Source organism: Lactuca virosa, chromosome 6 (genome assembly GCF_052849685.1).
Source record: "Lactuca virosa cultivar CGN04683 chromosome 6, Lactuca_virosa_CGN04683_v6, whole genome shotgun sequence".
NCBI lineage: Eukaryota > Viridiplantae > Streptophyta > Magnoliopsida > Asterales > Asteraceae > Lactuca > Lactuca virosa.
The window spans coordinates 26,676,352-26,698,491 of NC_136431.1; the positions used below are offsets into that span (position 1 = coordinate 26,676,352).

Here is a 22,140-nt window from a genome sequence, read left to right on the forward strand (position 1 = left end):
ATCCTTAAGAATAAATAAGATAATGAGGATGGGTAATTGGGTTAATTGTTTGACGATTAAACTTAATAATTATATTATTGTGGATTGAAAACTCTATCTACTCACCAGGTTTCCCAACCTGACCCTCTCAGTCTACTTGTATCACAGGTATCGATGCGAAGATACATTACACTGAGAGATTAAATGAGATATAGATCATTAGTGTAAATTAATGTAAGGTTTGTTTATGCTTATGTTTTTGTATTGACGATGACATCCCAACGTTTTAATAAAATACATTTCTTCATAAATGCTTTGATAGTATCATTATTATGTTTTCTGGGAACAAATTCCGCAATATTATTCTTCAAAAAGGATACTCTGATTTTTAAATAAGCATAAACAAATCGGTCTTTTCTGGCCATGAAATTGGGGATGTCACGAATATGTTATAATATATTTGTTACTTTCCAGTTCTAGTGAAATCATGAGACAAAAACGCGAACTTTTGTAGTTTGAGGGACATAAAAAGATTTGCATCATGTACTGAATATATCCAGGAAAATTTATGTAGTCATTGTATTTTAGACTAATGCTTATAACCGAGAAAGGTTGATGTTAAGTTTCCAATCTTAAGTATACGTTTTTCTTTTAAGTTTTTAGGTGAGTGAAAAAAGCGAGTTAAGAAAAAAAAGTTATGAAAAAAAATATATGAAAAAGAAAAAAAAATTGTCAAAAGTTTGAGTAAATAAAAGCTATCAAAGTACAAAAATCTTGAAGAAAATGAATAAGACAAAATTTATTTTTTAGGTTATTTCATCATATCTATGCTTGGATCATTTAACAAAAATAACTTAAGGTTAAGAAAATTTTCCAAGGATGTATTCGAAGGGATGCAAAAATGAATGTTGTTCAAAATAAGTAGGGACAATTTATGAGGAATGTGAGTATTTAGAGCTTGAGAAGTTGTTAGGATATATACACAAACATATGCATTACGGTAGAACGTAATTGGTGAATTTAATTTGGGTTATTCTATGTGACATTGGTGGATAAAGTTTTAATGTATGATAATAATAAAACAATTTTGCTTGGGGGTAAGCAAAAGACAAGTGTGAGGTATTTTGATATTGCTATATATAATCATATATTTTGTGCAATATTCAAGTACATTTAGCTACATTTTACTCATTTATAAAGATATTTGGTACTTATTTCATTTTAAATCTATTTTGTACCAGAAAGACATTCTCAAGGAAAATGAGCAAATTTGATAAGATGGAGACTTGGAAACTTAAAGCATTCGTCAAACGGAAGAACTCATGCATAAAGTGGTTTCTACGTCGTGGTCATATGTTTGTCACGACATGGTGACATTTTATACCATAAAATCTTCGCAGTGTGTTTGCATGAAATGCGTGGAGGCTAAGTAAAGGATTGTCCACCACGACATAGTGAGCCATTTACCACGACATGGTGGCGCGTTTTAGGGAACTTATATAAATGATTATTAAGACAAAATCTCAAGGTGTGATGCAATTACTGACGACCAAAACCCTCTTAGAAACCCTAAGAAGGGAAGAGATTAACCGAGGAACAAGTATTGAAGAGATCTAGACACGAAGAACACGATAATCATTCGGTTTTGCTTACCTAGACATGTTTAGTGAAGTTCTTATTGATTTTAGCTGTTTTTCTGTTGTAGTTATGGGCTAATACCCCTTTGCTTTCGTTTAGCATGGATGAACCTTAATATTATGCGTTGATTTCGATTTATATGGATTTATTCATGTTGGTTTTTACTTGTGTTTAATAGATCAACAACCTAACATGTTAAAATGCTTATTTTTATCACTCTTCTGCAAGTTTTGTGTAGTTAGATGACCATTCCAATTGCATGAATTTGATATTTAGTTGTTTATGATCATTAAATAGTTAGATTTAAACATCGAACAAATCCTAGGGTTAGGTGGTAATAATTAGTAGCTTTGATTGTGTTAGAGAGCATTAATTATCCATGTTATATGCTTAATTTATTTTCTTGATCATAGATAAGAAATCACTAGATCTTGTCATTCATGGTCCAAAAATATAAAAATCAATATAGTGTCCACTTGTTAAATGATCATTGTAATAGTAGTTCATAAATTGGTAAACATTAGGAAATCAAAACAAGATAAATAGTAACATTTGAATTCAGTAACCAACTAGATAATCCATTTCATAAGAAGTTAACCATAGAGTAGAGGTGATTCAAAGCTAAACAAAAGTGCTTTTTAATCTTGGTTTAAAATCGTTTCTGTTTTTTTTTTTTTAGTCTAAGTAAGTTTGCTAGTTTTAATTGCTTTAGTTGATAATTTAAGTTGCTGATCTTGCAAAATCAATAACCCCCACCCCAATTTATAGTTATTTCTTTATTTTAATTAGTAGCAATGGTTTATAATTAAAATCATACCCGTTACCGTAGAGTATTTCACGACTAGGTACACTGCATATTGTGTTTAGCCGGTTTATATTTGAAAAAAACTTATAAATTTAAAACTGTTAGTGCAAATAAACACATCATTGACCATGATGAAAACCAATATGTGTAATAAACTGTACAAAGCACTAAAACCAAGTTCGCGGGTCACACTTCAATCCATATAAAGAGTGACGTAAATGACATCCATGATTATGAAATAACGAATAACAAAAATCAATGATTGATCTATATAAGCGTTTTTTGGAGATATTCATTAACTAACGTGGGTGAGGGTATGTGTATGGGGTGGGATGGGTGTGAGGTGTTAGGGTGGGGTGGGCATATGTGTAGGTGTAGGTGTAGGTATGAGGATGAGGTGAGGGTGGGCATGGGCATGGGTGTATGAGGGTAGGTACGTAGGTGTGAATTATGGTGTAGTGGGCATGAGCCTAAACATGCGAGTATGTGTGTAGGTGTGAGTGTGGGTGTGAGGGTGGGTATCAGTATGGGGTGAGTGAGGTGTACGTGGGGTGAGGGTAGGGTTAGGTGGGTGCATGGAGTGTTGGAAAGATGATGCTAATCTGTTTATTTGATAAATAATGGCTAAAATAAAAAGAAAATAGAATGATATGTTTGTGATTTTAATAAAACACAAGCAATTAAAATTTAAAAGTTTGTCGTTAGAAAAAAAATCACCAATCATTAAACGCAAAATTTAATGAAATTTAAAAAAGTTTATCTTTTTTGATTTTCTCAATAAAAACAAATTTTACGGGGACTACATTCTAATTCCTTAAAATTTCTTTGAAACATATGAACCACAGAAACCACTAACTTTTGGATAATCACGTTAGAAATGTTTGTTTAATGGATTAAACATGCACTTGTTAATACAATGATTTTTTTCATTCACATTAACATTCTAAGACCTTATGATATGAAAGTACCACATGGTACGCTTCATGCCATCTGACACTGCACTCCTGCAGTGAAACCATACCGCCATGCACATAAAATGCGGTGATGGTTACCATGGTATACAGATTCATCGTAGGAAATAGTCGGTGGGTTTTCTTTTGGGTTTTCAAACTTTATAAATACTTAATAACCCTAACCTATTGCATTTTGATACAAAATAAATGAATTCAAACACTTTTCCAAAAGTAAAAATGACTCAGAAGGGTAACCAACTGTTGATTTTGTTTATATTTGGTCAATTTTTTGTACACAATATATCGTCTAACTTGTTGTTTGTGTTCAACATAACCCTTTTGACCGGCTATCACAAGTGATAGCCGGTAAAAAAGGATGTGGTGTACACAAACAGCAAGTTGGATAATATATTACGTAAAAAAAATGACCAAATGTGAACAAAATCATCAGTTGGTTGCCCTCATGAGTCAGTTTCCCACAATTTTAAGCATGTGTAGTGTTAACATGGGATCTAATAGGTAAACAATTCAAAACTTAAATCAACTAAAAACGATAAAAGCAATAGTTTAAAAGCTATGCAAGATGTGTGGTGAAATGCATGCACAAGAATAATGCAAAAGTAGCCCTGCCGAGTAAGATAGAAGTTATGGACTTTTATTATCCCTAACCATGTAAAGACGCACAACGGACTTGAGGGAAACCAAATTCAGCCTCAACATGTAAAACATTAGATAAAATGACGAAAAATGCCCTTAATTAATATGTGTGCTTAAAAAAAATTAAAGTCTTGGAATACTAACCCTAACAATGCGGGATGGTATTGCATGCTCAGTGGGAGATGAAGGCAGTTTGAGCTCTTCATTAAAATCAGGTTCACTGTTAAGTTGAAGATATGAAGGTACACCTTCGCCAACTGTTGACAATGATAATAATTAGACTTACCGTCCATGAGATCTTCTTCATCAATGTCATCAAGCCATCAAGCACATTGTAGCTTCTAACAAGAGATTTTTGTATTTCATTGCTAACATCCATCAATTCCATCATGTCATCTTGAATGTTCTTTAAAAGAATACTCCATTTAGATATATTCGATTCAAAACCAAAAAATGTTGTCTTTTAAGACATGTTTATATTTCGGACACATATGATACGATATGACATATTTAGAAAAAATCATTTTCTACGATAATCAATCCACTTCCTCATGGAGGCAGGCATTAACTTCAAACTAGAGGACAACAAACTCCACCATGCATGCTTTGAGCTTTTCCGAGAGCTACAATATTTCCCACAAATAATAGTTTATATTTATTTATCCATGTGCAACTAATTGTTGGTTTTATTTACATTTGATTCATTTTTTTTTTTTGAATGTAATATATATCATCTAACTTGTTGTTTATGTTCATCATAACCCTTTTTACAGGAAAAAAAAAAAAGTTAACTTTGCTATTAGTAAAATTTTAGAAGTACTTTTTTATAAATAAACACCTTAAAAATGAGAAAAAAAGATTTTTAAATAAACACCCCTGAATGGGTCGAAAAAAAAGTTATTTTTAAATAAACACCCCTAAATTAATGAAAAGGGTAAAACTGATAGGTGCCTACACCCTCCTTCCGTCTAAACACCTGCAGAACCTCGCAGGCATATCTGGTTGCGTAAAACCTTACATTATTTCGATATTCAAAAACACCAGAAATTGGCGATGCCCAGTAGTTGCAGCATTCGAGCTCTCTGGATCCTCAACAATCAAGACACCGTCGTCTTCTCCCGGTAATTTCGATAACTATATTCATAATTTACTAGGGCTTCATGTCTGTTTTACTTTAACAGATCCAGCTTATTCGTTTTCCGTAACTCCTTGTTGAATCTCTAAGTTTAATCATGAATTCTATGATTATCGTTTTATTCTGTTGTTGTGATTTGAGCAGGAGGTTTTCGGTGGTTGAAAGACGTTGGACTGTTGCTTGCAAGAAAGCAAATAAGAGGTCTGAAGATAATCAAGACGCAAATTTGTCGTCATCATCTCTTCCCACAGATTCGGAGCTAGCTGATGCATTTGTGGAACGGAAAAAGAGGTTTTTCCAACCTGAGATTTGTTATTCGATGCAAAAATTTAAAATTGATAATATTTTTTCAACTTTATAACTAATTTAGCTGCATAATACAGGGAAGGATCTGTTCGTGGGTATGGAATACGGGTCAAACAGTCAATCGAAGGATCAGATTCATGGGTTGATGATCCAATTATGCGTCATATAATAAGCCTTCATGTTAAGAATGAAGAAGATGGAAAAGACGATACATTTTGGCCTCTCATTTTGCACACCAAAGGCCAATATTACATCCTTATACTCCCCTTGGTTGAACCTAGTCATTTGAAAGCATACAACACAATACGTAAGAGATCTGATTGTGGAAATGGCGTTGGAGTTGATGAAAACTTGTCTTCTCTTTTGCTTCAACTTCCATCCATCACAGGGTATGGTAAGTTGCTTGAGTTTTTTTTTTTTTTTTTATATGTATCTCATATTAACATTTTTTCCACCATTGACACAAAGATTTGATATTTCTCCATAGGGCATTCATGGTGGCACATGTTCTAGGAGACATAACCACATCAGATTTTCAAGAACCTGAAGTTGTTGGAAATGCAGCTTCATCTGTTGGAGGTTTACTGGATTCATTAACTGGAAGTATTGGCATTTCTGCAAGACCAAAACCCGTAGCACCACCAGTTGCAACCTCCACCAATTCCACCACTGGTTCTGGTGGCTCTGGTGCATCAGATTCTCCAAAGCTTGGTCCCAAAAACCCTGAGAAAGATGCTCTTCGAAGCTTCATCACTTGTGCAATGCCCTTCGGTTTGAAATCTAATCTCTACTTTTAAACTTTCTTTTTTAAATTGAAGTATCATTTAATGAAATGCTACTTTTCTTGAACAAAGGCACCCCATTGGACATCAACTACTCAAACATTTCTACTATTAGAAATAACGGGTTCTCATTAACCGATATGCCACCTGTCGACAGCAAGCAGCCAGCTTGGAAACCTTATCTATACAAAGGAAAACAAAGACTAATATTCACAATTCACGAGGTTATAACTGCAGCAATGTATGACCGGGATGAAATCCCTGACAGCCTGTCGATATCCGGTCAGGTAAATTGTCGGGCAGAATTAGAAGGGCTGCCCGACGTTCTCTTTCCCCTGACCGGATTAGACAGTAAAAAAATCGAAGTAATTTCATTTCATCCATGTGCTCAAGTTCCTGAACAAACTGGAGGGGATAAACAAGCAGTTATGTTTTCACCTCCACTTGGGAACTTTGTCTTATTACGTTATCAAAGTCCATGCTCTTTAGGAACCCCAATCAAGGGATTTTATCAGCTTTCAATGGTGTCAGAAAACGAAGGTGCGTTTTTGTTTAAGTTGAGTTTGATGGAGGGGTATAAGAGTCCTTTAACAATGGAGTTTTGTACTTTGAATATGCCTTTTCCTAGAAGAAAGATAGTGGGAATTGAGGGGACACCTTCTATTGGAAGTGTGTCATTTACTGATCATTTTGTTGAGTGGAAAATTATACCGAGTGGACGTGGGGTTAGTGGGAATAAGAGTATTGAAGCCAGTTTTCCTGGAACTGTGAGGTTTGCTCCGTGGAAAAGTCAAAGGGTAGTTTCGTCCGGATTTTTACAAGGGATTGTGGGTGATGAAGAGAGTGATACGGAAATGGAGTTGGGGAATAATAACATGGTTAATGTAGATGAATATTTGATTGAGAAGATGAATAAGAATCTTCTGGCTGTTGATTTGGAAGAACCGTTTTGCTGGCATGCTTACAACTATGCAAAGGTATGGAAGGGCAAAATGGTCATTTAGTCTCATGGCCGTTTCTTTTTTACTTAATCTGGACATTAAGACACCTATTTTTTCCACCCTAAAAAATTTATGAATATTGTGAAAATTGTTTGTTGGAATGTAAGGGCAAAATGGTCATTTATTAATTGTACCAAATTGGCACAGGTATCTTTCAAGATGGTTGGGGCATCTTTATCAGGAATGACAATAGATCCTAAATCCGTGAGTCTATTCCTGTTGTTCCTTTTTTTTAATAAAAAACAGAAGCTTTTATTGTGTTTCTTTTTTTAATATTAGCTTACTAAAAGGAAAAAAAAAAAAATATTGAGTTTATGAAGATTTTTGTGGCTAATCGATACGCAGGTAAACATTTTTCCATCTGTAAAAGTACCTGTGGAGTATTCTACTCAGGTGATTTTCTTTATGTGTTTCCGTAGCTCTATATTTTGTAAGTCTATTTTTATATTAAAAAAAATCTTTATATATTTGGCAACAGGTCCACTCTGGGGATTATATATTGTGGAATACATTAGGTAAATGCCCTGTTGCTGCTACACCAAAAGAAATAGGCAAAAACTGATTGTGATTATGCACCAAAAATGACAACTTTTAATTTATTCATTTTTGTTCACATATTTTTGTGTAAACTTTCATGTAATACATTTTGGTCTTTCAAGTTTGAGTTGAGTTTATACAGTACTAAATAATTTAAGTATATAGTGATTAGTGAATTGTAATATTTATTATTTGTAATACTCCGTATTATGTTATATGTTAAATTGATATTAGTTTATCATATATATTAAATTTAATCTCATATATTAAGTTTATAGACATAATAAAGTTATTCTGATCAAGACAAATTTGTAAAAAAGCTAACGAATTCAAAAGGTATTTTTGTAAACTTATATAAGTTAGAAATGAGGATTACGATTGGATATTTGTTTGATTACATACAACTTCCACGAGGCACCCTTCTTGAAACAAGATAGAATGAATGTATACGATTGGATGTTTGTTTGAGTATACTCCTATAAAACTTCCATGAGACACCTTTCGTGAAACATGATAGAATGTAGTGCAAATTACATACAAACCATGATATCGTGATTGCTTTTATTGTTTAACCAATAAATTTTAGTTGTCAATGAAAACGATGGTCACAATAGAAAATTAGGATATTGACAAAAAAATGACCATCGGGAATGAAAGATTTAATCAAAATCACTAAATTTTTTGTGTTTTGGAAAATGATCATTTTGTCCGGAATGCGTCATTTCAGATTTTTCATACTAACTTTATATTACATTAAAAGTATTTTTTTCTCGCAAAAGAAATACATTTCAGACTGAGTTTGAGATTCCAAATTCCAAATTTCAAACATGAAAAAAACTATTTCAGAATTTTAAGAACGAAGTTTGAAATTTTGAGAAGATGCTTCGCTTTTTTTTTACTTAAATTTAACAAAAATTCTAAGAAACATAACAAATGAGAAGTAGGTACGATATAAAGGCCTCACATGTTACAATTGATTGAAAAACGAGTTAAATAGAAAGGGAAATTTCCAGTAAACTATCAATATTTTAACATAATTTATGAAAAAATCTCAAATTAAGTTTTATTTATAAAAAAGTCCATAATACCGGTTAGAACTTCGGAAAAACTTTTTTTTGGCGGTTTTGCAGATTTAGCCGATATCCCTTCTTTTTTCGTTAAGTTGGTCAAACTATTAGGATTTTTCTAAAGATTACCCTATTTTTAACCAATAACAAAAATATTGGATTTTTCCGAAGATTACCCTTGAATTAAATGCATATTTTTATTAACAAATCATTTATAAACGTAACACATCTTTTTTATTATAAAAAATTATAATTGTTGCTAATTTCTAGGTATGGAAATGTGGATTAACATATTGCTTATTGACCGCTTCAAACTCTCTACGTTCATTTTATGCATCGCTGTTGTCATGGTGAGATCTCTGATGCTCTTTAACCTAACTAAGGAGGTGTTTGTGATTGCTTTTCAAAACGGCTTATTGATTTATTGGCTTTTTGAAAAGCCAATAAGTCAAAAAAAGTGTTTGACAAACTCAAAAACACTTTTCAGAATAGCTTTTCTATTAGTTTCAAAAAGCTCTTTTTTTGAAAAACATGTAAAACTTGACTTTTTGAAACTGCTTATGATTTTTCAACCAAAATAACTTCAGAAATGAGTTTGTAAACCAAACACTTTTTAACTTATTGACTTATTGACTTTTTCACCATAAAAGTTAATCCAAACACTTTTTTAAAAACTCATTTTACCACCACTATAAGTCAATAAGTACTTTTGTCTAAAAGCACTTTTAGAGTTCAAAAAGCACTCCCAAACACCCCCTAGCACACATCCATTGAGAGTGAAAAGTGAAGTTTGAATGACAGTTTAAATAGATAACCACTTTTCCCTCTTTTCCATTTAAATTGCTATTCAATGTTCATTTTTCACTCTCGATAGACGTGTGTTAGTTGATAGTTGTTAAGGTACTGAGGTTGAATGATAGTTAAGTTAAAGAACATAAGAGAAACATTAACATCAGAGGAACACTCACATAGTATATCTCACTATAACACTCACAACGATGCATAGGAGGAACATAAAAAGTTTGAAGTGGTCAATACACAATATGTCAGTCCACCTTTCTATTCTTATAAATTAGAAACAACTGTATTTTCTTTGTTTATATTAATAATATACATAATTCAAAGGTAATCTTTAGAAAAGTTCTAATATTTTAGTTATTGGTTAAAATATGGTAATCTTCAGAATAATCCTAATATTTTGACCAAATTAACGAAAAAAACATGATACCGACTAAATCTATGAAACCTGCCAAATATGTTTTTTCCGAAGTTTTAGCCGGTATTGTGTTGTAAATAAAATTTAGTTTGAAACTTTTTCATAAACTGAGCTAAATTATTGAGACTTTACTAAAGATTTCCCTATTAAAAACAATCGTTTTCGTTAATATATCTGAAAAAAAATACCATTTCAAACATTGGTACTAAACATTTTTTAAAAATGTTTGGTGCAGATGAATAAAAAATACATAGTATATATTTTTGGTTATCAATAATGCCTCGTTCCCACATAATTTCGGTAAAATACTAAAAAGCAAATCAAATACATTTATCCTGAACAAAGAATGATAAGTTTTGTTAATATCCCTATAATAGTTTATCAAAGTTTAATGACTACACATTCCATTCGAACCAATTTTATGAATCCGGGTTGGTCATTTAACCGGTCGCCTTATCGGTTCAATGGTTCAACCGGTTAGAAAACGTCAAAAAAACTCATCATAATTAATTTTAAACTTACAAAAAATACAAAAAAAAAAACCTTCAAAATTAAAATATCAAACATCCAACCATCCTAAGTTTATTTTTTAAACAATCAACACCAAAATACCATGAAAAATAGATTATAAAAAATAAAAATAGGGTATTAAAAACCCAAAGTTCATACCATCTTAGTTTTCATTAAAACAATCCAAATCAATATATTCAAACACAACCAGATCATCTTTATCTTCTTTCATTTCCTTCGATATCAAATAAAAGTTTAATCTTAACAAAACTTAAATTCAAATACAAGGAGTACATAAGCGTGGATGATTGTTCCCAAAAAGGACTTCCGACCTTCCAAGGTCCTCACAAGTCAAAAATAATTAATAGAAAAAAATGACAAACCTTCGTATCTTTCATTAACAAAACTAAAAAAATGTCAAACCTTAAAATCTTTCATTGACAAAACTGGAATATAATGACTAAATGAAAAAAATACCAAAATATAGTGGCATTTATATATATCGCCCTAGATTTTCTCTGTAGGAATCTATTTTGCAACAGCAAACACTTCATACAAACTACATTTACACCTAAGCTACATTTTTCTTCTTAAATCAAAACCCTAAACATCATCCACCTCCATCAACTCAAGTGATAATCTCATATTCTTGTACTTTCCTACGGGCAAAATGCCATTAAACGGGTCAACCCGTGTCCATGAACCCATGTGTGATTCTGAAAATTGTTTGATGATTATGATGATGATGATGTCATGAGAAATCACTTGCAACCGATCCATACATCTCTGACTGTTGAGGACTAACATCCGGTCTCAATGGTGGTGGTTGGCCACCACTTCCGCCAGCTTCACCGCCGGACTGTTGTAACCAGATCATTTGTTAGATACTATAAAAAAAAAACCATCATTTACAACAAAAATTAATCATTTTTTCTCACATTGATTAATCCGTTAACATGTACAACAATGATTGTTATATCATCCGTCCGATTCTCATGTTCTAACCATGATTTGTATGATTCCGCAACCACAGCAGAACACGCCCCTCGTGGGTCCATGTATCTATCAACCTACACACCCAAAAAGTGCTTAACCCATTAAGCCTAAAGCTCATTAAGTCAAAAAAGAAACAATCAGATTAACAGTATATGATTTACTTAGTACTTAATTACCATATCAACAACAGTTTGGCTAGATAAGAACTCAAATACGCCGTCACTAGCAAGAACAAAGAATGGATGATTATGAGTGAGTTGAGTTACAGAAACTTCAGGAACAGCCATAACACCGATCTTTTCAGCAAGGCTATCACCTACACTGCGTGTAAAAGCAGTTCCAGGATACATTGCATTCTGCATCCATAAACGTGGTGGATCACTACCTGAGCTTTCTTCATCACCCCATGATTGAACACTCGGATCTTTTAGCCCTTCAACTTGATCGACACTCAAAACCCTAGCCCCACATTCTTTCACTCTTTCACATTCATCGTTTCTATAAGGGGTTTGATCATCAGATAAATCTTGAGAAACTATACGACCTTGATGGTCAGGTTTAACGGAGATCACAGCTCTTGAATCGCCGACATTAGCCACGTAAAGCTTATCATTTATAACAAGGACAGTAATCGCAGTTGTGCCACTCATGGAATCGTCGATGTCTGGGTTGTCGTGGAGTTCGTTGTTAGTTGTGGAGAAAGCGGAGTTGTAAGCTTTTACGGGATCTTCCAACAATGTTTCGTCACTGGAAAGAATCTCGATGAGCCTGTTCTTGACGAAATTTGAACATTGCTTGCCGGAATGACCATGGCCATCGAAAACACCGAAGATGTGGACATTGGGGTTACCTTGGATACTTGTTTTGATACAGAAACAATCTTGATTATCTTTATTCGGGGTGTCAGGGTAATACCCCCGTCGTGTAAGCGCGGCACACTCCAGCTTGAAATCGTGAGAAGGGATAGGAATAACTTCGGAAAACTCGTCTGCTGTGGCGTTTTTTCGTCTCTTCCGCTTGATCTTCTTACCACCATCAGACAAAGACGATGGAAACTTGCAACAAACACAACCCATGACTCTGTCCCTGTGGCGAAAACCGAATCAAACCGTGCACGCACACCACATGTTTGTGAAAAGTTTCAAGCGAAACAGAGAAACGATGACACCCAAAATGGGGACGAAAGAAACCCTAGAAGCAACAAACCCCTTCAAGGTATAAATTTATTTGGTTGGGGATGATTGCGAATCTGCGAACCATCTTGATTTATCTTTTTGATTTTGTTTCCTCCCGGACAACGATGAATTGGATGTTCTTGAAAGAAGTCTCCTTCCCCCCATCAACACGAAATATGTCACGGAATGTGAAATGGAAGTTTCTTCGAAACGATGTAGAGAGGAATAGCAATGGAAATTGGAAAGGGGGAAAACCCATATGAAAATTGCATTTCTTTTATGATTGTGATTGGATTTTTGTTGTAAAATAATATTTACGTTTTGTTAAGAACTATTTTAATTGTTTTATCATTTTGTTTAATGGAATGTTTGTAAGAATTTCCTAATTTTGTTTAGTTTTGGGTCATGATATTTCCACTATATAATTTTATGACAAAACTTTATAAATGGTTCGTTGCTTTTAAAAAATCTACGATATGGTCCGTAGGTTAAAAAATCTGAGATGATTTTTGTGGTTTCAAAATTTTCATTTTTACTCATTTTGTTAACTTTTAGCCGTTTAAGTGTTAATGGATTAAAATAATCGAAAACATTTATGTAATTTCACTACCATATAGATCATTTATGAGGTTTTCTTTTATTTTAAAAAAAATATATTATTTAATATATAAATCTCTCTCTCTCTCTCTCTCTCTATATATATATATATATATATATATATATATATATATATATATATATATATATAGGAAAGGTTTATTTGGAAAACAAAAAAACCCTAAAAATCATAAAAATACATAAAAAATACCGAGAGATCACAAAACTTTTTTTTGACATTTTTTTATCAAAAAAGCGCAGGTTTTTAAAGAAATTCGCTGAAAAAAAATTTGAAATTTTTTTTAAAAAAAAAAAAAAAAAAAAAAAACTGATTTTTTTTTCAGCGAATTTTAATAAGAAGCTGCAATTTTTTATAAAAAAAATTTTAAAAAAAGTTTTGTGATCTCTAAGTATTTTTTTATGCATTTTTATGATTTTTAGGGTTTTTTGTTTTCCATAGAACCTAAACCTATATATATATATATATATATATATATATATATATATATATATATATATATATATATATATATATATATATATATATAATTTAAACATCCATAAAAATCATGTTAAATTTAAACTTTTTTAAACATTTCAAAACCAATAATTATTACAAAACTTGTTTTCAAAATAGTATAATGTTAGAGTATCCCAAAATCAAATCATGAAAATATAAGGAGGTGTACGATCACGCATTCGTCTTCCCACGATCATCAGAAGTACCTGAAACAAAATCAACAAATGTAAGCCCGATGCTTAGTGAGTTCCCCCAATATACCAATGCCATACAATCATAATCATATCATATAACAAACAGCATGCATGATGAGCCTTCAGTCTGATTGGACCGCCTCGCAGGGCCTACAGCCTATCCGGACCGCTCGCCGGGCTTTCGGCCTGACTGGACCGCCTCGCAGGGCCTACAATCTATCCGGACCGCCCTGGGTATGTTCGCCTTCAGCACAAAGTAGGACCGCCTCAACCCAACCCCCAATCAAACAATCATGTGCACATAAATATCATACGCTAGCATATATAACAGTCAAACTGATCGAACAGATCACTAATCATAGCAACATCCTATAACCAGGATACAGACCTGACCGGTCACTAACATAACATCATCCTATATACCATGATACCGACCTAACCAAGTCAGTAAGCATATCACCATCCTAACTACCAGCGCGACATAAATAGTGAATTTACGATAGAGCGATATTTGGCCTTAGTGACCTAAAACAAAGTCGTAGAATACGTTAAACCAAGAGCGTGCATAAAAAGAACGGCTAAATTTGACTTCATATGAGGAAGTTATGATTTTTCGAGTTTCGACTTAGCGGTATGCAACCCAAAGTTCGAATATGAGATCGAGTGGTTTCTAGCCGAAATAATCTAAACGAGAATCGAAGATCTCGTTGATAGTAGTCCAACGGTAAAAAGACAGACGAAAACGGACATTAGATGAAGGAGTTGTGAATTCCTAACGGAGTTTTCCTGTCCCGGCCTACTAAAATAATATAATAAAAATTAAATTCAAAATTAGCCGACGGAGTCTAAACGAGAGTTGTAGAGCATAATCTCACCTATGCGTGTATATAAAGAACGTCGAAAACAGAGCTCGTATGCGAAAGATATGAATTTCTGAAGTTCGGGGCACGAACCCCAACCCTGTGTCAGGGTTCACGACGTGAACAGAGGGTTCACGACGTGAACTCAGTGATTTGACCTTTAAGAGCCTGACAGAGTCACATCGCGACTACGCACCTGATGACGTCCAAGGTCATGGCGTGAACAAGTGGTTCACGACGTGAAAACTAAATTTTCAGCCTCCTATAAATAGAAAGCGAGGCCAGCCGAGTTTTGTTGCTAAATTTCTTTCCTCTCACCCGTATTACCTTGATTTACATGCAAGTTATACCCCCGAAGCCCCGGTATCATCCCGAGACCCGTAGCGAGTCCCGAAGCACCGAAGATCCCGAGAAGAAAAGAGTTTCGAGCCGAAACTCTGTCCGCGAGAAGCCCGATGTGTGAAGAGATCACAGTTTCACCGAAGAATACTACATTTAGAGCCGTAGTGCTGTCCGATCATCGTATTATCAAGTGAGTGCATAGTCCCTTTCATGAACATGATTTTAATACAAGTATTGTTTGAATGTATTAAATATATGTTTTGTGTGAGTTATTTGATGATGTCTGAATTAAGTGTTAAAGAACATACTTGATTGTTTATGATAACTTAGGTTAAAGAGTAAACCTAAGGTTTGTTATAATGGTTATGGGGTAGTATCTCTTTATGAGTACGAGTGAGATATATACGGAGAATAGAACTTTAAAATGTTTCATTGATCCGGAAGCATGGATTAGACATAGTTATTCGTCCCTAGTCCGATAGTATGGAGTGGACTTAGTTAATTGTCATTAATCCGGGAGTATGGATTAAGATATAGTCAATTGTCCTTAGTCCGGGAGTATGGACATGACATATAATATGTCATTAATCCGGGAGTATGGATTAAGACATAGTCAGTTGTCCTTAGTCAGGGAGTATGGACAGGACATAGTTATTTGTTAGTTTTAGATCCAGGAGTATGGATCAGGTCGAGAGGTTAGTTTTAGATCCGGGAGTATGGATCAGGTCGAGAGGTTAGTTTTTAGTCTCGTTGAGAGGATTGACGGGGTGGGGTAAGAATTGGTTATATATATAAAGAGAAAATTTTATATGGTGTGAATTCTAAATTATATATATATATATATATATATATATATATATATATATATATATATATATATATATATATATATATATATATATATATATATATATATATATATATATGTTATAACATTGTGGGATTGAAATCCCTATGTACTCACCAGGTTTTCCAAACCTGACCCACTCAATATTTTTGTATCACATGTATCGATACAAATACATATTACACTGAGAGATTAAAGAGATGTATATCATTAGTGTAGATGAATGTAACTTCGATTTATGCTTATGTGTCTGTATTGACCAGGACATCCCAAATGTTTTAAAACGAATAAAATACATCTCTTCAGAGATGCTTGGATAAAGTATTTATCATGTTTTTCTGGGAACAAATTCTGCAACAGTTTTCTTTAAAAGATTACTCTGATTTTAAAGCAAAGCATAAACAAATCGGTCTTTTCTGGCCGTGAAATTGGGGATGTCACAGTTGGTATCAGAGCATTAGTTTATGCGAACTAGGAATTTGTAGGATTTCTAGACTTAAACTTAAAATGCTAAGTGAAGATTGTGAGGAGTGTGTCTAATAAATTTAGGTAATGCACATGAATAGACACGAGCACTAGTATATTTTAGGAAAGATGCCTAAAATGCTTTTATGTGCTAAATGTTATATGTTTGCCATATATGATATTATTTGTTCGGATCTATGGTCTGTTGCCGACCAGAACTGGAAACCTTATGTGTTTAGGATTCTAAGCGTACGAATACGGTATTAGAACTAGCATGTAATCGTTTCGGAGTGACAAGGATGATTTAAATATCTATCGTGGTTGAGGATCTAAATTCACCTTATTCGGTGTATAGATCAAAAATGGCAAGAACTAGAAGCGGAGTTGGAAACGCAAACGAAAACAGGAATCAACCACCTGTGATTGAACAAGTAGCTGTTGTAGCAGCAACACCTAAGCCAATGACAATGGTTGGAGTACAATTGATGATTCAAAAAATGTTGGATCGTCAAATGGAGGAAACTAAACGTCTGCTTCAGCAGAATCGTGACGAACTTTCAATGCCGATTGAACATCCCGAATTGAATGAAGGGCAGTCGGAAGGAGGAAACTTCAGTGGGATTGTTGGTCAAGCCGACCCACCAATTGTTAGGCAAAACAACCAGGATAGAGGAAATGACGGACGTGGATGCAAGTACTAGGACTTCATGGCATCCAAACCACCGTGTATATCTGGAATCCCGACGCCAGTGGAAGTTATGGACTGGATCTCCGAGATGGAGACAATGTTCGAGAGTTGCGAGTGTAGCAACAGACAGAAGACCGCTCTCGCGATTCCCCTGTTAAAGTCTGGAGTGCTGAGCTGGTGGAAGCTACTAGCTGGTTCGATGCCCAAGGGAGAAGCTAGCAAGATGCCTTGGGAAGATTTTGTGGTGCAACTGAAAATGCAATACTACTCTGAGCAGGATCTTCTGGAAATCAACAATGAGTTCCAGAATCTGAAGAAGGGAAGATTGAGTGTCACCGAGTACGCTATTAGTTTTATGGAGAAGATGAAGCTTGTTCCTTACCTGGTTCTAACTGAACTCTCCAAGGTTAACAAGTTTGCCCGTGGATTACCAGCGGACTTTGGTCCGATGGTCAAGCAAGCAACCACTTTGAAAGCTGCCATCTGGGCTGCTAAGAACGTCGAGACCCAGATAAGGGAAAAGAACCTGGAGAGGGCCGAAGTGGGCGAGAAAAGAAAGTTTGAAGGATCCTCAAGGTCCGATGAGAAGAGAAAAATCTCGAAGTCTGATTCGAAGAAGGAGCACAATGGTGTGATAAGTGCAGGAGGAAGCACATTGGGAGATGCTCTAAAGAGATGACCTGCTTCAAATGCGGGAAGACTGGTCATTATGCCAGTGAATGCACAACCAAAAGAGAAGTCTGCTTTAAGTGTGGTGAAGAAGGACACTTCAAGCAAAACTGCCCAAGAAGAGAAGGGACTACAAAACCGAATGTGCTGCCACAACCAAAGGCAAGAGCATTTCAAATGATCCTTGATGAATCAGATGACAATGCGAGGAATCAAGGATGAAGACTTCGTATCAGGATATAGCTAGTATCAGGAAGTGTTAGAGGCATAGTATAGGGTGAACTTGAACCTTTGTGTAATCGTTTCAAGAAATAATATAAACCTTGGTTTTGTTATCTGATGTGTTGAATGATTGTGTGATTTTGTATGGTGACTTGGTTGACTGCGAGACAATACTTGGGACGAGTATGAGTATGTGTGAATAGTAGTAGAGATCTATACTACTGGAAGCACAGGACTCACGCTTGGATCAGGGAAAGTCACAAGGTTACCAAGAAGCTTGTAATTGAGTTCGTTTTTATTCAAGTATGTCGTTACCATTGTTTCGGTAATGACTAAAAAGATGATTGATATTCTGACCCTAGTGGTCATATCAAATTGAGTCCGACTACGATGAGTTCGTTATGTGGTTCAGAGAACCAAGTTCGTTGTAACATCTGACTTAAGTCAGAAGATTGAAATCAATGCGATCAATAGCATCGCGCTCGTTGTTAATGAAGCTTGTAGCTAGAAATGCTATATGCTAAAATGTGATTATATCACATTAGAATATGAAGGAAAGTATATTCCATTCTAGAATTTGACTCAAAGAGACTTGAGTCTAGGCGTTGCATCATACGATGAGAGATCATTAGGGCATGACCCATCGATCTGTTACAATAGATAAAGGGAAGTACTTATCCTAAGAAGAAGAAGGAGTCCTCAATAAGGATTTATTTTGTAACTTGTAGGTTACGATCGAAAGTCCAACATAGTACGAAGAACAGGTGCAAGATTTAGCATCACGGTTATTACTTAGGATGGAAAGATAACGTATGAAATCATTATACAAGCCCTATTTTCGTTGATGATTCCGGTACGTAATCATCCTAAGGGGGAGATAATTGTAACAACCGTAGATCCGGGCTAGTCAATTTAAGGACAATGAGCGTCAAAAATGACTTTTTGATAGAAGATTATTTAGAATGAATAATCTTAACTAAGTTGTAGTGGTCGTGACAAGGATTCCGAAAATATAAAGAATGCCGAAATCCGAGTTATAAAGAAGAAGTTATGACCTGTCGAAGTTTCGCGACAGAACCGGCACGACACAGCGCGACATAAATAGTGAATTTACGATAGAGCGATATTTGGCCTTAGTGACCTAAAACAAAGTCGTAGAATACGTTAAACCAAGAGCGTGCATAAAAAGAACGGCTAAATTTGACTTCATATGAGGAAGTTATGATTTTTCGAGTTTCGACTTAGCGGTATGCAACCCAAAGTTCGAATATGAGATCGAGTGGTTTCTAGCCGAAATAATCTAAACGAGAATCGAAGATCTCGTTGATAGTAGTCCAACGGTAAAAAGACAGACGAAAACGGACATTAGATGAAGGAGTTGTGAATTCCTAACGGAGTTTTCCTGTCCCGGCCTACTAAAATAATATAATAAAAATTAAATTCAAAATTAGCCGACGGAGTCTAAACGAGAGTTGTAGAGCATAATCTCACCTATGCGTGTATATAAAGAACGTCGAAAACAGAGCTCATATGCGAAAGATATGAATTTCTGAAGTTCGGGGCACGAACCCCAACCCTGTGTCAGGGTTCACGACGTGAACAGAGGGTTCACGACGTGAACTCAGTGATTTGACCTTTAAGAGCCTGACATAGTCACATCGCGACTACGCACCTGATGACGTCCAAGGTCACGGCGTGAACAAGTGGTTCACGACGTGAAAACTGAATTTTCAGCCTCCTATAAATAGAAAGCGAGGCCAACCGAGTTTTGTTGCTAAATTTCTTTCCTCTCACCCGTATTACCTTGATTTACGTGCAAGTTATACCCACGAAGCCCCGGTATCATCCCGAGACCCGTAGCGAGTCCCGAAGTACCGAAGATCCCGAGAAGAAAAGAGTTTCGAGCCGAAACTCTGTCCGCGAGAAGCCCGATGTGTGAAGAGATCACAGTTTCACCGAAGAATACTACATTTAGAGCCGTAGTGCTGTCCGATCATCGTATTATCAAGTGAGTGCATAGTCCCTTTCATGAACATGATTTTAATACAAGTATTGTTTGAATGTATTAAATATATGTTTTGTGTGAGTTATTTGATGATGTCTGAATTAAGTGTTAAAGAACATACTTGATTGTTTATGATAACTTAGGTTAAAGAGTAAACCTAAGGTTTGTTATAATGGTTATGGGGTAGTATCTCTTTATGAGTACGAGTGAGAGTATGGAGTGGACTTAGTTAATTGTCATTAATCCGGGAGTATGGATTAAGATATAGTCAATTGTCCTTAGTCCGGGAGTATGGACATGACATATAATATGTCATTAATCCGGGAGTATGGATTAAGACATAGTCAGTTGTCCTTAGTCCGGGAGTATGGACAGGACATAGTTATTTGTTAGTTTTAGATCCAGGAGTATGGATCAGGTCGAGAGGTTAGTTTTAGATCCGGGAGTATGGATCAGGTCGAGAGGTTAGTTTTTAGTCTCGTTGAGAGGATTGACGGGGTGGGGTAAGAATTGGTTATATATATAAAGAGAAAATTTTATATGGTGTGAATTCTAAATTATATATATATATATATATATATATATATATATATATATATATATATATATATATGTTATAACATTGTGGGATTGAAATCCCTATGTACTCACCAGGTTTTCCAAACCCGACCCACTCAATATTTTTGTATCACATGTATCGATACAAATACATATTACACTGAGAGATTAAAGAGATGTATATCATTAGTGTAGATGAATGTAAGTTCGGTTTATGCTTATGTATCTGTATTGACCAGGTTATCCCAAATGTTTAAAACGAATAAAATACATCTCTTTAGAGATGCTTGGATAAAGTATTTATCATGTTTTTCTGGGAACAAATTCTGCAATAGTTTTCTTTAAAGGATTACTCTGATTTTAAACAAAGCATAAACAAATTGGTCTTTTCTGGCCGTGAAATTGGGGATGTCACAATAAGCATGTCATGCAATGACCCGGATACAAATCCGAAAAAGGGCCGACATTGGTGCCTTAGACCCTGTTGATATAGTGAGAAGAACTCACCTCACAAGTAGCTCGAAGTGAGAAAGTCAAACTCCACCAAATTCAGCTCCAAGTCCAACACCTACATCCACCAATGATCCACTTCCATAAATTCCCAAATTCCCAAAATACCCCCAGAAGTCAAACTGGTCAACCCTTGGTCAAAGTCAAAGTCAACGGTCAAAGTCAACTGTCCATGTGGACCCGACTCATCGAGTGCAACAATCAACTCGTCGAGTTCCTTAAGAACTCAGAAATCACCAAAACCCTAATTGACTCGTCGAGTTTCCAACCAACTAGTCGAGTCCATGCGTGTCTAGATGTCGGGGAAAACCCTAACCGACTCGTTGAGGCCTCTTACTGACTCGCCGAGTTCATGCAGAATCAAATACGGGAAATCTTCATCCGACTCGCCGATTCGGCTATGCGACTCGTCGAGTTCATGCAGTCCATTTCTTATCCAGACGTTTTTAAGCCACCCCAAAGCTCCATATTGCAAATCTAACCTCCTAGGGCATGGTATCCACGTAAAGTTGCAAAGTTTACGTACATGCATGGTCCTAAATGCCAAACCAAGCTAAGGGAAAGGTTTAACCCAAAGAGAAAGGCCTAAGCTTGCTAAATCAGATAACTTTATGGCTATAGGGACTTAGAGAAGTCCAGATCTGAAGTTACAACTTCAGATCATGACCAATACCCGAAATGGTTCACATATATGCCGAAATGGCCCTAAACTTAAGCATGGAGAGATCTAGCTAGAGGGAAGTCAAGGTAATGACTTGTTACCTTCAAAATGATGTCAAGAAGAAGTAGAGTCAGATCCACAAGCTCCTCTTTTCTCTAAGCTCCTTATACTTCAATCTTTCTTCACAAAATGCACCAAAAGCACTCATTAATCCTCACAAACACTTAAGAACAAGGTCTAAGCTG

General features: G+C 35.1%; 2 protein-coding genes across 3 annotated transcripts; one reads left to right on the plus strand and one right to left on the minus strand.

The window, feature by feature from the left end:
• The first annotated feature begins 4,966 nt into the window (after window positions 1–4,966).
• LOC145120288 (clathrin adaptor complexes medium subunit family protein) lies at window positions 4,967–8,036 on the plus strand. Of its 2 annotated transcripts, none has more exons than XM_079056107.1 (8): window positions 4,967–5,153; window positions 5,312–5,458; window positions 5,551–5,867; window positions 5,942–6,244; window positions 6,328–7,232; window positions 7,404–7,460; window positions 7,602–7,649; window positions 7,735–8,036. In XM_079056107.1, the coding sequence occupies exons 1-8, from the start codon at window positions 5,086–5,088 to the stop codon at window positions 7,816–7,818; spliced, it is 1,929 nt and encodes a 642-aa protein (XP_078912233.1). In that variant the 5' UTR covers window positions 4,967–5,085; the 3' UTR covers window positions 7,819–8,036. The 2 variants fall into 2 exon arrangements, with proteins under 2 accessions (XP_078912233.1, XP_078912234.1); XM_079056108.1 differs by having other exon boundaries at window positions 4,968–5,153; window positions 5,551–5,862; window positions 5,961–6,244.
• A 2,746-nt stretch (window positions 8,037–10,782) lies between these two features.
• On the minus strand, window positions 10,783–13,021 carry LOC145120740 (Protein phosphatase 2C family protein). The gene is made up of 3 exons (XM_079056541.1): window positions 11,759–13,021; window positions 11,525–11,656; window positions 10,783–11,445 (listed from the first exon to the last, which is right to left on the minus strand). Exons 1-3 carry the CDS (start codon window positions 12,656–12,658, stop codon window positions 11,338–11,340), a joined length of 1,140 nt encoding a protein of 379 aa, XP_078912667.1. The 5' UTR covers window positions 12,659–13,021; the 3' UTR covers window positions 10,783–11,337.
• Window positions 13,022–22,140: the final 9,119 nt, after the last annotated feature.

Excerpts from the sequence above, each read along its gene's own strand:
- LOC145120288 (XM_079056107.1), top strand. The coding sequence starts at position 5,086 with ATGCCCAGTAGTTGCAGCATTCGAGCTCTCTGGATCCTCAACAATCAA. Across the intron at positions 5,459-5,550 it reads TTTGTGGAACGGAAAAAGAG|GGAAGGATCTGTTCGTGGGT; the intron begins GTTTTTCCAACC and ends TGCATAATACAG. Across the intron at positions 7,461-7,601 it reads TGACAATAGATCCTAAATCC|GTAAACATTTTTCCATCTGT; the intron begins GTGAGTCTATTC and ends ATCGATACGCAG.
- LOC145120740 (XM_079056541.1), bottom strand. The coding sequence starts at position 12,658 with ATGGGTTGTGTTTGTTGCAAGTTTCCATCGTCTTTGTCTGATGGTGGT. Across the intron at positions 11,657-11,758 it reads GCCAAACTGTTGTTGATATG|GTTGATAGATACATGGACCC; the intron begins GTAATTAAGTAC and ends TTGGGTGTGTAG. Across the intron at positions 11,446-11,524 it reads ATGTTAACGGATTAATCAAT|TCCGGCGGTGAAGCTGGCGG; the intron begins GTGAGAAAAAAT and ends TGGTTACAACAG.